Consider the following 14218-nt stretch of genomic DNA (forward strand, 5'->3'; position numbering starts at 1 on the left):
TGGCTCATCATAATTTATTTTATGTTAAAATGTACAGCTTTTTTTGTTTGTTTTTTTTTCTTTTTTTTCTTTTTTTTTGAAGTGACTGACTAAAAAGAGAACAGATAAATACAAGAGTGTCGCTGGCTCCTATTTTATACAAGGATTACGCCTCTCCTGCTTGGCCCTTACAGTCACCCTGTACAGGTACAAAGGCTACAAAAAAGGAAGCAATATAAACAGACACAAATAACTTTTTTTTGCTTTTTTACATGCGGTTCTGTAAGCTTAGTTTGAGCTATTCACAAGCTACTTCTCTATTTTTCCTTAAAAAATAACTCCAATATTTTATAAAGATAGAAAAATCTACAGATGGAATGAAAATGTAAAGTTAGAGGCATTTCCATAAAATAGCAACTTTACACCAAATTCACTATTTTTTTTTAAATCCTGCCAAGTATTTGGACATATATGAAATGTTTCAAAACCTGACAGATAAACACTGAGATATGCTTCATTCAATAAACAGAAGTCTGCATTTATAAAACAGAAAGCTGCCTTTTTTCCCCAAAGAAATCTGTCACCAAAATGGAAAAGGGTCTCAACTTTACACCAAACATTGAGCAATAAAACCCTTTTGACTAACCAAATGGGAATAGCTTTTATAGCTCTTTACAGTTTTATAATTAACAAAAATATAGTTTTTTTTTAAACCCTCAAATTAGGGCACCCTACTCAAGGCAAAAAACTTAAGAAATGGCTTACTGTTAGCACAACACTTGTACAGTACTACAAAATGCACTGTCACTAACAAAGACATTAGCGGCATGCTCAAGTGTCACCTTAACCAAAATATACAAGAACTGAAATGCTAAAGGCATTTACATGGAGTGGACAGGGAAGGGGGAAAAAAAAAGTTCCAGGTTCAGTATTAAAACAGATAATTTGGTGGGGTGGGGCTTGATATCCACATCATTTAATGGAAGCAGGCACAACAAGTGGCTGCCTTCAAATTGTAGTCCAGAGAGGCCTTCCTTTGCAGAGAATTTCATATAAAAGTAACAGAAACAAAGATACCAAAAAAGAAAAAGGAAAAAAAAAAAGAAAGAAAAAACAACTTGTATAAGGCTTTCTGCTGCATACAGCTTTTTTTTTTTTTTTTTTAAATAAATGGTGCCAACAAATGTTTTTGCATTCACACCAATTGCTGGTTTTGAAATCGTACTCTTCGAAGGTATTTGTGCAGATTCGATCCAATGGTGATGCCCAGGGGATCTCGTGACTGCCCCTGTTGCCTACCTTCTCATGTAGGACCCATTGAGAGACTGTTTGGACATGCCCGTGTTCATGTAGCCGTGATGTCCAGGGGCCGTGTACATCATGTTACCGTGGGGTGGGGTCTGCATTGGCTGCTGGGCATATGGCTGGGTTCCCATCATGCCCATCTGCATCTGCATAGGGTATTGGGGTGTTTGATTCATGTAGCCATGATTGCTGTGGTAGCCACTGTTCATCATCGGCTGGGACATGCTGTACCCATTCATGGCATTGAGAGTATTCATGTTCATGTTCACAGAGTTGACATTGTAGGCTGGGGCTGGCATCAGGTTCACACTCATGTTCATGCCTCTCTGCATCGTTAAAGTCCGTGCAGGACCCTGCATGGCTACAGTCTGGGAGCGCCCATAGATTTGCGACTGATGGGTGGCGGCGGCTGGTGACAGAGATGCCGATTTGGTTCTCATGGAGACGTGGCCCTTGCTGGCAATCTGGGTTTGCAGTCTTTGGCTGTGGGAGATGCCAATATTTGACGCAGCCATGTTCCGTTGCAGAAGAGGCGGTGGCAGATTCATTGGAGGAGGAGTCAGGTTGGGGGGCGGGGTCATCGTAGCTTGTGCTTGGGGTCCCCCAGGGACGGAGTGCGGAGACTGGGAAAGCTGAACAAGCCCTGTGTTACTTAGTGGTGTGGACAAAGAGGCACTGTTTGCATAGGAAGTTACAGCAGCGGAATGGCTGTAAGGCAATGAATGATCAATCAGTGTATTAGTTAACTGCTGTAGTTTGGCAAGGCTGAAGGTGGCTGATGGCTGCGGGTAGTGCCCAGCCCCAAAATCACTCTGGCCCATCCGTTCATATAGGCCGATGTTGGCATTGCCAGTCTCGGGGATCTCAGGCAGCTGCATGGGCGGGGTGAAGTTAGCAGCCATGCTGCACTGGGCCAGCTGCTGGCTGCTGCTGGGAGGCCTCTCCACCACACAGCCTTGGGGAGACTTGACGCTGCAGGTCGGGGGAGAGCTGATGCTGGTCTGCTGCAGCATGCTGCAGCTCCCACTGATGTTGGACATCTGCTGGGTGACAGCACAGCTGCTCTGTGTCAGATTGCTCGAGGTGAGGTTGCTATAGGAGCAGCTGTTCTGGGAGGAACCGTTTCCACAAATGCTGCCACCCATGGTAGAGTCATAGCTACTCGGGTTTTCATAGTTTTCAGTTGTGCTCTCGATGCTGCCCAGGTCACTGAATCCGCTGTCCACAACTTGCTGTGAATGATCGGACACCGACGGGACGTCCATCATGGGACTGGTTTCCATGTTCTGCAGAGATGGCACGGAGATGGCACTTTGATCTGGGCTGATTTGGGCATAGCTGTTTTCCAGGGCAGGGACGCTGGGGCTGTTGACAGAACGTACTGACTGGCCGGGATGGGAGTGGACGGACGAAACTGGGCTACTGTGGTCTGACTGCTGGCAGTCGTCCAGAGTGGTGGCGATCTGTGGACTTTGGTCTGCATGGGTGTAGTTCTGGAGACTCCTACAGGCCTCTTGGGTCTCGGTGCAATCCTGAAACGTGTCGTCCTGCTCACTGTTCTCCTGGGTCAAAGACTGAACCGCCTGAACGGTCTCAGAGTCTATTTCCAGGGTTGCGGTATTTCTCTCTTTGAACTCAGAATCCACGCCTTCACTGCTCTTTTGGTCCTGCTTCGGTGCCTGTTCTTCCGGTGATTCCTCGTCCGATTCAGGCGCAGCGTCGGTGCCTCCAGCAAGCTCCTTGGGCTCACCGTTACAAGCAGCTGCAAGGTCAACGCCACAGTCCATTAAGACCTCTGAGTTCGAATGGCTAGGCTGGACACTAAGGTCTAAAAAAGCCTCCTGGTTCTCCAGTACTTCTTTGAAGGCTTCTCTTGGCCGGTCTTCCTTCTCTGCTTGCACACCCTCCATGTGACTATCATCTTCATCATCTGCATCATGACCCTCATTGTGAGACGGCTCTTCATCCTCTTCCTCCTCCTCTTCATGATCGTCCAGGGCAACAGGGTCTTCTTTGCCCAGGCAGACTTCTGGTTCTTCTTTTTCTTGACTTTTAGCACCACCTGGGTCCTTTGCGACTTCTTCTTCTTCTTCTTCTTCTTCTTCTTCTTCTTCCTCTTCCTCTTCTTCCTCTTCCTCTTCGTCATCTTCTTCCTCCTCCTCTTCTTCTTCCTCCTCAGGTTTGATTGCATCATCTTCTGTTTTTTCACCTGGCGATTTATTCGGGCTTATAGGTGCACACGTTTCGTCCCTTCTGTTTTCATCCCGAGGCAGCAGGGGTTCCATGGCTTCCTTGACCTCCTCCTCAATCCTGGTAGGAGTGGGGCTGCTTTTGTCTTCTGGAGTCTCCTTCTGTTCTTCTACTGTTATCTGGTCATCAGGTTCCATGGGTGTTTCTGGCGGGGTGTACAGGTTCAGTTTAAATCCGGTCTTCCTTTCTTTGTTCGGCCTCCACTTAGATAGACCACGTTTTGTTCCTTTTGGCCATACTTGTTTGCACTTTAGAGGTTCAGGATTGTCTCTGCTGCCTTCTTTCAAGGTATCTGTATTATCATCCATATTGTCTTAGCGAGGAGACAAATGGGAGGAAGAAAAACAAAGTCTTAGCATCTCTTTGAACACCTGAATTCATTTTTCTAAATTAGTTAGTATACACTGATTTCAAGGTCAAGAGTTGATGATAAAGACACCATCAAAACTAACAGAGATTCATATTGTGCTATAAACCTAGTGAATCACCTAGGTCTGGGAAAAGAATACATATCTCACTTATTCTCCCCCCAACAGAAAGCTGTGTTTTTTATAGAAAGCACATGGAAGGCAGCCTGGGTGACTCAGCGGTTTAGCGCCGCCTTCTGCCCAGGGCGTGATCCTGGAGTGCCGGGATCGAGTCCCACGTCAGGGTCCCTGCATGGAGCCTGCTTCTCCCTCTGCCTGTGTCTCTGCCTCTCTCTCTCTGTGTCTCTCATGAATAAAAAAAAAAAAAAAAAAAAGCACTTGGATGCTGACAATTATAATAAACTGCTTTGAATTTAACAAATAAGACATTTTCTGGTGTAAAAGTCCAGAATTCCACAATGTTAATAAATAATCAATTTGAACATGTACACATTCAAAACTACAGGGGAAAGGGGCTCTTGCTAGCTCATTTATCCAAAGCACCACTGTCCTGGAGAAATGAATAAAAGCCTAACTCTCATATCTATCCTGAGAATACAAATTTCTCTTTGTAGACATTTACTGGATTTATATGATCTCAGATGACATTATTTACTTTGATTTGAATGTTCTCTCTGGCATGAAAATAAACCGGGTACCTCTGAAACAAATGAAAAGATACCTAGATACCCCCGATTCAAATGCATCTGTAATCTACTAGAGCACCATCATTTTGGCACGACACAAACTGTAATGTCTTTGCATGAAATGATCGAATACTTAAATGATAGGTATTCTTTGTTATCACCAATTCTGTCCACATAGTATTTAGGATCAATCTGCTGCTCAAATGTAAGGTTTGAACATTTTAAAGTAAATAAGAAGCAAACCATAATTGTCATGTTCATTTTAACTTGGCTAATCTTATTTTTACTGTACCTTTATGCACATGTGAATATAAACAAATTTGTAAATATATTTATCTAAATATGAGCAAGCAAACAAACATATGAATAAATACAAATAGAAAACACCTAAATCTTCATGAGATCTTTATTCTATTTTTTTTTAAAGATTTTTATTTATTTATTCATAGAGACACACACACAGAGAGAGAGGCAGAGACACAGGTGGAGGGAGAAGCAGGCTCCATGCAGGGAAGCAGATGTGGGACTTGATTCCGGGTCTCCAGGATCACACCCCGGGCTGCAGGTGGCGCTAAACCGCTGTGCCACCGGGGCTGCCCTTCATGAGATCTTTGGAAAGTTAAAGGTCACACTGATCTCCTGAAGGGGTCAATGTAAAGGAAAAGCTTTACAAAGAAAAACAGCCTCTATTACAAACATTACTTTGGAGAACAAACATAAGATTTCACATTCAATGTGGAACAGAGATCCTTCTTTGCCAGAATGGAATGATTTCTAATCCAATCAGTGCAGAGCAGGGTAAGCTCCTAGTTCATTTACATAGTAAAAGGATTACACATAAACTTACCTGCAAGGATTACATTCAAACTGGCTAGCTGAGAAGAACACATAAGTGATGTACACTGATTCCTTCAGAAGTACAAAGTACAATACCCACTTAACAGTCACTTCAAGGTACTCAAATGGTTTTATTGCTATTCACATGGGCAAGAAATGGCCATGCCAGTGCCTCTGGATTCCACATGCTGCTGGACCTACCAGCTTTTGTAGGAATACTTCTCTAAATAAGATGGTTTTTCTGGTTATTAAGAAGACCCTGAAAGGAATCAGGTAGAATATGGCCACTAAAAATTTTAAAGGCAAATGGCCCAGAGTGGACAATAAAGGTAGTGATGATTCGTTTACACAGTCCTGAGAAGAAAGTTAAGAAGTGGAAATAAGGCTCAACATCCACACACAAAAAAAATGGTATCTTGCTGAAGTTTGCTATTTGTTTGTTTAAAGAAACTAAAGAACTGGGGTGCCTGGGTGGCTCAGTCAGTTGGGTGTCCGACTCTTGGTTCTGGTTCAGGCCATGATCTCATGGGTCATGAGATCGAGCCCCGAATCAGGCTCTGCATTCAGTGGGATATCAGCTTGAAAGATTCTTTTTTTTTTTTTTTTTTTAACATTTTATTTATTTATTCATAGAGACACAGAGGGAGAGAGATGCAGAGACACAGGCAGAGGGAGAAGCAGGCTCCATGCAGGGAGCCTGATCCCAGTCACCGGGATCACACCCTGGGCTGAAGGTGGTGCTAAACCCACTGAGACACCAGGGCTGCCCAGCTTGAAAGATTCTTTCCTGCTACCTCTCCTTGCCCCTCAAGTAAATAAATAAACTTAAAAAAAAAAAGGGGGGGGGGAAAGAAAGAAAAAAGAAACTAAAGAACAAGGTTTGGACTCTATACCAGGGTAAGATGTCATTCTCTCAGCAAACTATTGTATATAGCAACAGTACTCCTGTTAACTATGAAAGTCAGAAGATGCTTGCTCGTGCCCTTAAAATTATGGCTTTTCTTTTTTTCTTCCTTTTTAAAGATTTACTTATTTGATAGAGAGAGAGAGAGAGCAAGCATGAGCGGGGAGAGGGAGAGGGAGAAGGAGAAGCAGGCTCCCCACTGAGTAGGGAGCCTGATGCAGGCAGGGCTCAATCCCAGGACCCTGAGATCATGACCTGCGCTGAAACCAAGAGTCAGACACTTAACTGACTGAGACATCCAAGGGCCCCCACTTTGTAAAAAGAAAAAAAAAAAGATTTTTTTAAGTAATCTCTATACCAACCATGAGACTTGAACTTACAACCCCGAGATCAAGAGTCGCATGCTCCACCCACTGAGCCAGGCACCCCAAATTGTGACTTCTTAAAAGCAAGAGAGACACCGCAGTTCTCAAGGAAATGAGATGGCCTGTTTTTAGATTAGAAAAGATATTAGAATAAATTTTTAAGTAGAGTGATTTCAGCCACAGAGCAGAGACTGTCCATAGATCTTTATGATTCAGCCAGAAACTTAAGTATCCAAGCCAAAAGGCAAGGAATGGTTGCTTTTAAACAGAGCATCAAAGACTACTCATTGGTGTTAGTATTTTTTTTTTGGTAGAGGATGGGGTGGGATGTCCCTGCCAACAGCAAATTATAAAATAGTAATTTAAAAGGAAGGACAATTTCCTGATTTCCACTTTCCACTTTCCACTTTTCCTATATTATCAAAGCTAATACTGATAGTGTGGGTGAGTTTAAATGATCCTTGATAATAATGTATCCTAAGACACCACTAATTATAAGCTGCATCATCGATTTACTAAATTTATTTTTCAGGAAGAAACTACTGCATTCAATGCTTACGCAGACAGTAATACAAACCCTGATCCTGGAAATATTAAATGTGGGGGAAAAAAAGTACCTATTAGAATCAAGGAGATGCTGTGTGTTTCTTATTGAGAGACTTCAGAGTTTCTGAGGATAAGCCAATTTCTGGAAAGAAAGATGAACCCACCCGGAGGAATGTTCTGGCCTTAGAGGTTGTTTAAAATAAAATCCAATTCCAGGAAGAAAGGAGAGATCCTTTTATGAATGAGAAAGGACAGATGAGCACTTATTCCTGGTGGGTCGACACAACCTCAGAGTTGCCTTTGGGTATAACTCCAGGTACTTGCCTTTTGGCGGTTAATATACAAGATATGCACAAGGATAAGATTTTTATAATTCCTCCACTTACTTCTACAAGGGTCAGCATTCTTAAAACAATGATTGTCTTTTTCTTCCTCTTCCTCTGTTTGTTTTTTCTTCCCAGGCTGATGTTGGAATGCTTTTCTTAGGACTGGCTTCCCGCCATCTTCCTCCACTTCAATCTCACAGGTAGGCTCCAGGTGTGGCATTGGCCTCTCTTCATCTGAGTTGTCAAAGGGCTCATTCAGTACTTCTGTCGTCTCAGAAATGGTCTCAGTTGTTACGCTGCTGTTGATCCTCCTGCGTTTACGGCCCCTTTTCTTCTTTAGGACAAAAGGCCTCTGAAATTAATTCCAAACATAATACATAAGAGCTCATGAGAAATTAAACGGTTGAGTCGATATGCAGCAAACATGTACAGAAGGCCTGTCTGAGAATCTTACACGTAAAGACTTCTGTGATGCCTTTGTACTTAACCTTCCATTTGATGTTTAACATCCCTCTCGGGCTCAAACTACACAGGCAAGTGTTTTCCAAATAAAACAGTTGTTTACTCAAGAAGATGCTTTGAGAGGGAACATCGCCTCAGCTTAACTGTAGATTTTAAAAGCTAAGGTTTGCTTTTCTAGCATACATTTTCCAAGTACATTGGTACTTGCAGACTCCAATATCCTGTATATCATAGCTATTCAATCATCACAGACACAGATGTTTCCATAAGTGTTGCAATAATCGACTAGCCACTGGGTCACTCATTTAATACTTGATAATTGTTCAAGGAGCACCTGCTATCATCAAAGCACCAGAGGAGATCTGATGATGTACAAGGCTAACCTATTTGCTCCCCATTTCATAGAGCTTTAGAACGATGAAAAGGGAAGAGGACAGGGTAGGAGAAGAAAGGATTATTCTGTTTAAAAGGTTAAGAGAGTCATGTATTGATGACTGCAGGGATGTCAGCAACTGATAATTTTACAAAATCTTTTATTATAGAAGGCATCTTAAAAAATTAAAAGACATGTCAATTCTTTAATTCAATTAAAAGACATGTCAATATTCTTATTTATATAAGATAGGAATTTTTTTTTTCTAATTGCACAACAGGCTGGCACAGATGACTCTCCATAATAGCAATTATAAAATGCTTCTGCCCAAGCAAAAAAGTATTTAATGAAACAAAATTAAAATACAGGAATAACAGAACTGCTGCTAAAATGTAATCTGTCAATAATGGGCCTGAAAAATTATTTAAAATACACTGCCAAGAAGGTTCAATACGTTGGGTTAAAACTGTAAATAAACTGTATCCAAGAATTACTGTTGACTCACATTAACTCTCTGAATGTCCACATATAAACCGGATAATCATATTCTGTAACTTAACAATTATGATTATCAACACCGCCGGTTGGCCTGCCTTCCCTAACCGACTATAATTTTCCCAAACATGAGTACAGCAAATATAAAGAACTGGTTTTCGGGCAGCTCGGATGGCTCAGCGGTTTAGTGCTGCCTTCAGCCCAGGGTGTGATCCTGGAGACCCAGGATCGAGTCCCACGTCGGGCTCCCTGCATGGAGCCTACTTCTCCCTCTGCCTGTGTCTCTGCCTCTTTCTCTCTCTGTGTGCCTCTCATGAATAAATAAATAAAATCTTAAAAAAAAAAAAAAAAGAAAAAAAAAGAACTGGTTTTCTCCAGATTGAATCCACTTATATGATGGGAGTCCATAGCATGCCTTGGATAATTCTGGTTTTTGATATTTTTAAGACAAATTTCTTTGTAATATATACATAATACCTGAATATATTTTCCTCATAAGAAATCAAAAGATTACTCAGAAGCTTGAAGTTCACTTTATGGGATGCTCTTTTCTACTCCTTGCCCCAGCTGCATTTCCACTAGAAGGCTACCAAATTGGGAGTTAGAACAGCAGGTTCTTTGACAGGCAGTACACGGGATGACCTTGGGGCAAAGCCTCAACTGGTGCTATCTCTTTAAGTCTTGGCTATACTAACAGTATCTGGTCCCTCACTAAGTCACAGATAGTGAAGACAAAGATAACAGATCTGGGTTAAACAATTACCAAAAGACAAAATCAGTTTTTTAAACTTTCTGCACAAGGTATATCTAGAGAGACCACCAGGCTATAAGAAATTTCAGCAATGTGACTTAGCCACAAATTCAAAATATCAGCATCAACACGGAGAGTCTGAAATACCTTCTAACAATTCTATGCAAGAACAAGAAAAATAGGAGCACTGGGCTTGGACTCAGGGCAGTCATCTGGTTCTGGCTCCTTATCTAAGGAGTTGTAAGACCTTGGACAAGTCTCCTAGCCTCCCCTAGGCCTTGGTGTTTTCATCAAAATGCACTGAAGGTGGTTTTAAGTGCTCTCCAAGGCCCCTTTCTGCTTCCACACCCTGACTTACTCTAGTCCCACAAACCAGCAGGTGGCAGTAACTACTAGACTAGGAAGCCTGCCTGTCCCTGTTTTCCTGTCGGGGCCACTAACAAACCTCAAAAAGTAAACACAATCATGACTGTAAGATAAACGATGATGATATATGATCGGGAGGACTGAATACAAATAAACTACATCTAAAGAATAGAGAGTGAAACAAATACTAATAGTTCGCAATGACAAAATTTGATTGAAATGGACTCAGACTGAAACTCTAAACAGACACATACCTTTCTCTTTATGGCAACTGATTGTGGTTTAGTCAATCTTGGAGGAGAACTCTGAATATTTTCTTCTTCTTCTTCCTCCTCTTCCTCTTCTTCTTCCTCCTCCTCCTCTTCTTCCTCTTCTTCCTCCTCTTCCTCCTCCTCCTCCTCTTCTTCTTCACTGCTCTCCTTAGACAGCTCCATCAGCTGCCCTCGCTCCCCTGCCACTGGCCGGCTCTCCGGGGAATGCAAATATTTATTTTTCGATTGTACTTTTGCAGGTGATTGCCTACTGTTCGCTCTAGAGGACAGGATTTCTTGCTCCTCCTTTTCCCAGCAGCTAGCTTGTTCCATTAAGCGCTCAGCCTAAGGGGGGGGGGGGGGGGTAAAAATGGTGGGCCAGTGAAAGGGCAGTTAAGCCAGAGCCTCTAAGGATCAAAGGCAAAGGATCTCTTAAGTCGTTTCTGATCAGGACAGTCAGCCAGCCAAGCAACATTCCAGCTGCATCATCTTAGGACTCTTTTGCATCAGTTAGGATAACAAATCAAAGAAGATTGGGTTTCATGGGATATTTAGCAGTATTAATGATGCAGCGAATTGATTTGAGTCCTTTATCACTACATTACATGCTCACTGGCATGGAGCACTTTAAGCAAGTTCATAAACACAAAGAATCGATTGACATTGCAGCCTTGGAGCTCAGCACCAAATGTGATCTGATTACATGCTGTCAGTAGTGAAAAATGCTGCTTTGTGATCAATGATAAATGTTTCATTTTTCATACTCAATTCAATAAAATTATCATGTCTTACCATGCAACCTCAGTTAGGATAAATTAGTGCCATATCATTTCACAAGCTCCCTCTACATAACCAAGCCTTTGACAACGATGGTAATGACTTTCTTAGCTTAGCTTAAGAATGCTGCAAGATTGAAGTCACACAACTTAGGCAGATGAAGCCAATCATTACCTCTTTCTCAGCTTCTCGCTCTTCTTCAGAAACTGCAGCATTAGAAATTAAAATTGGGGTCCACCTTAGGCTTTCTGGATCAAGTTCATTGGTCCGGGAACAGGTTTTCAGCTTTTCCATGTGGCCCAATATCAACTTTTCCCTTCTAATGATGACAAATCTGTAATGTGACGAAGCAGAACAAAGTGCAATCAAAAGCTGAAATTTCATTTCACCTTCATACGTTGACAAATGCTAGCACTATTACCCAGGGTACAATTGATGAGAAAGCTCATCAATGAAAAGGTATAGCAAATTGAAATCTGACCAGCAAAAAAGTATCATTTCCTGTTTCCTATTTAGGAGAAAGCTTTTGATACTGTCTTTTATCAACCTCTTATGTTAAACTAGAATGTATCCCCTGCCCGCCCCATGTCAGGGACCCTTTCTGGTGTAAGATGTTTGCAAGGCAGCCAGCGACACCCAGGCCTTGGTACTCACCTGCCATCCCTCTTGTCAATCATATGGAGGTGCTGGAGAGTAGTGGCAATGTCATGTGGGCACATGCCCGTAGCTCTGCTGATGGCTTTGATGCTGATGTGCCTCTCCTGGTGGTGGTAGAGATATTCTAAGATGACGCTCTTCCAGTAGGCCAGGTAGGAGAGGCGGCCCAGATCAGAGAGTGGCTTTTCAGGAGACCCTGCCTGGCCTTCTCTTCTAGAAAGCAAATAGCCTAGGGCAGAAAAAGCCAAAGTCGACCTCATTGTGGTGTTTTCAGACATTGGAACAGGGGCCACTTGGAAAGAACGGAAGTAGCAAGGAGGTAAAAATGGCACACCAGACTTTACGTATGCAGTCTCTTCCCAGTTGTAGGGATTTGATCTCCATGAAGTTTATGCTTTTGAACCTTTTATAGTAGCACTGTAAGTCAACTCACATAGCTAGCGGAAGCATTCCAAATATACATCGTGGCATATTAAACAAAGCTAAGGTTGAGGACGTTACTTCTGATAAATTTCAACATCCAAGTTTCCCACCAGCTTTAGATTCTTTCAAAAAACGAAATGTCAGGCACTTACTCAGAAATCCTGTCGAGGGACCACCCCAAACATTAATGGGCAAGTTGTTTTCCACAGGAAGGACCTAATGACCCTTTGACAGCTGGGTCTTAATAAAAGAGAAGGGTCTCTGTTGACTCAGATTCTGTATTGCTTGTTACATTTAACTAGTCGGCTGATCTGAAGCTTTGTTTTAGGACTAATAAAAGAATGTCTTTTAAGTCGACTGCTGCAACTCACAACAGCTCCGCTAGCTCTATTTTCACCTCTTTCATGTAAATTAATTTATAATCCCACCCCAGAACGTTGCTTCTACAAATTAAAACAAAACAACCTCCTTAAAACAAACTGTTTCATATATATTCAGAAAAATCCCTGAGCATGGTAAGCTTTTGAATGTGCATTCTACAGCATTACAGTGAAGGTTCCTTGGCAAAGGGACTTTAAAATGATTTAAAACTTTAAATCCACTTGAAGGTAATGAATGAAAACTGTGGCTGTCTTGGTAATTAAGAGCCACTTTATGGAGCAGAGAAGAAATGCTATAAACTAATGATGTCTACCTTGCTCTAATTATCAATTTCAATAGCCTCACCTTCCCAAACTTACTAAATTTAAACAAACATCAACCACATACAGTAGGTGGCAGCAATTACAAAATCATGCTGCTCTGCAAACCACCCAAATCTTCAGCATTTTTCTTCTTTATCTACATTTCCAAAATGGCTGCACTCAAGGATTTTCTCATTTTGGATTTTTTTCTTAGAAGGAGAAATCATGCCTCTGATGCATTTTCCTGCCTCTCAAAAATCACTGTAAATAATGCAGAAATATAGAACAAGAAATCCAACCTGGCCCTAGAGGGGTGTAACCACAGCATTTTGCATTTTGACGGTTTTAATCCGAATGCCATTGTAAAGAATGAGCATATATTTAACTTTAGGCTTTCCTGAAGTCTTTTGACTTATTTGGGTCTTTAACTCATGTGTAAGTGTAACGTATTTGATTGAATGCAACAAGGACCACAAAATATTATAGTCAAACCACCGTCGACGCGTCATTCAGCTGCATACAGAGGCTTTCAAGAGCCCTGTGTCAGGAATGCTAACAGTGATGACCACGGTGTTCAAGCCAGCTCAGAGCATGCCCTGTCAGTTTGGAGAAGAGCTCTCTGTCGCTCAAGTACAAAGGGTGCCTAGACCTCACAACACAGATAATTGGCACATCCGTCCCCTGCCTCCTAAGTGCTTGGCACATGCTGAGAAATTTACTCAGTTGGCTGGGGGACTGAGTTCTGTACCTCGGCGGGGGGGGGGGGGGGGGGGGGGGGGGGGGGGGGGGGACGGGACGGGACGACGACACCCTTGTGACCATGAGATCTCACAACTACAAGTCCCCTGCAATGACTGTGCAACTGTGCAATTCCCTAGTCCCTCACCGGTTCTCATCTGAACCCCACAGTTAGGGACAGAAAGCCCCACTCCCACGGCTCAGTAGGAGGAGGACTTCTATAAGACCCAAGGAGTCAGAAGGTGGTAGGTGCCCTTCCTACCTTCTGTTCTCCGCTACTACGAGCAACCTTACCCAGAAAGCACACAGATTTCTTTGTTCTGTCTTCTCTTCCCTCAATTCCCACCCTGAACCCAGTCAGAATCCCCCCAAAACATATTTTCCACAGCTGTTCATGTTTTCATACTCTAAGGCAGCACATGCACACCTTATCAGGGCCTCCGCCTAAACTGGTCGGACCACTGGAACTCTCAGGCAACCTGGGGTCTGGGGAGAGCATTTAGGCATTAATGTTTCAGTGCCTGCGATTCCCACCAGGGTAAGTGGCAGTCTCCTGGGACACACCCTGTGACTGCCACTGCCACAGGAGAGTCCTGAGGCCCAGGGCAGGCTGGGAGGCAGCAGCAGGGCAACAAGCATGCACTCACTGAGCCCGTTGGGTCCACTGGATTTTTGC

At 42.8% G+C, this 14218-nt stretch overlaps 1 protein-coding gene across 5 annotated transcripts in view; it reads right to left on the reverse strand.

Annotated features, from left to right (window-relative positions):
* Positions 1–14218, reverse strand: part of KAT6B (lysine acetyltransferase 6B) — a 187789-nt gene continuing 173571 nt past the window's right edge. For all 5 annotated transcript variants that reach the window (XM_041746839.1, XM_041746838.1, XM_041746840.1 and 2 more), the window contains 5 exons: positions 11696–11927; positions 11216–11375; positions 10268–10609; positions 7627–7918; positions 1–3847 (listed from right to left, as the gene is read on the reverse strand). In XM_041746839.1, coding sequence (XP_041602773.1) covers positions 1275–3847; positions 7627–7918; positions 10268–10609; positions 11216–11375; positions 11696–11927 — 3599 coding nt within the window. In that variant the 3' untranslated portion in view covers positions 1–1274. The remainder of the gene's footprint in view (positions 3848–7626; positions 7919–10267; positions 10610–11215; positions 11376–11695; positions 11928–14218) is intronic.

The sequence above is a fragment of the Vulpes lagopus genome, chromosome 3 (assembly GCF_018345385.1).
Source record: "Vulpes lagopus strain Blue_001 chromosome 3, ASM1834538v1, whole genome shotgun sequence".
NCBI classification, from domain to species: domain Eukaryota; kingdom Metazoa; phylum Chordata; class Mammalia; order Carnivora; family Canidae; genus Vulpes; species Vulpes lagopus.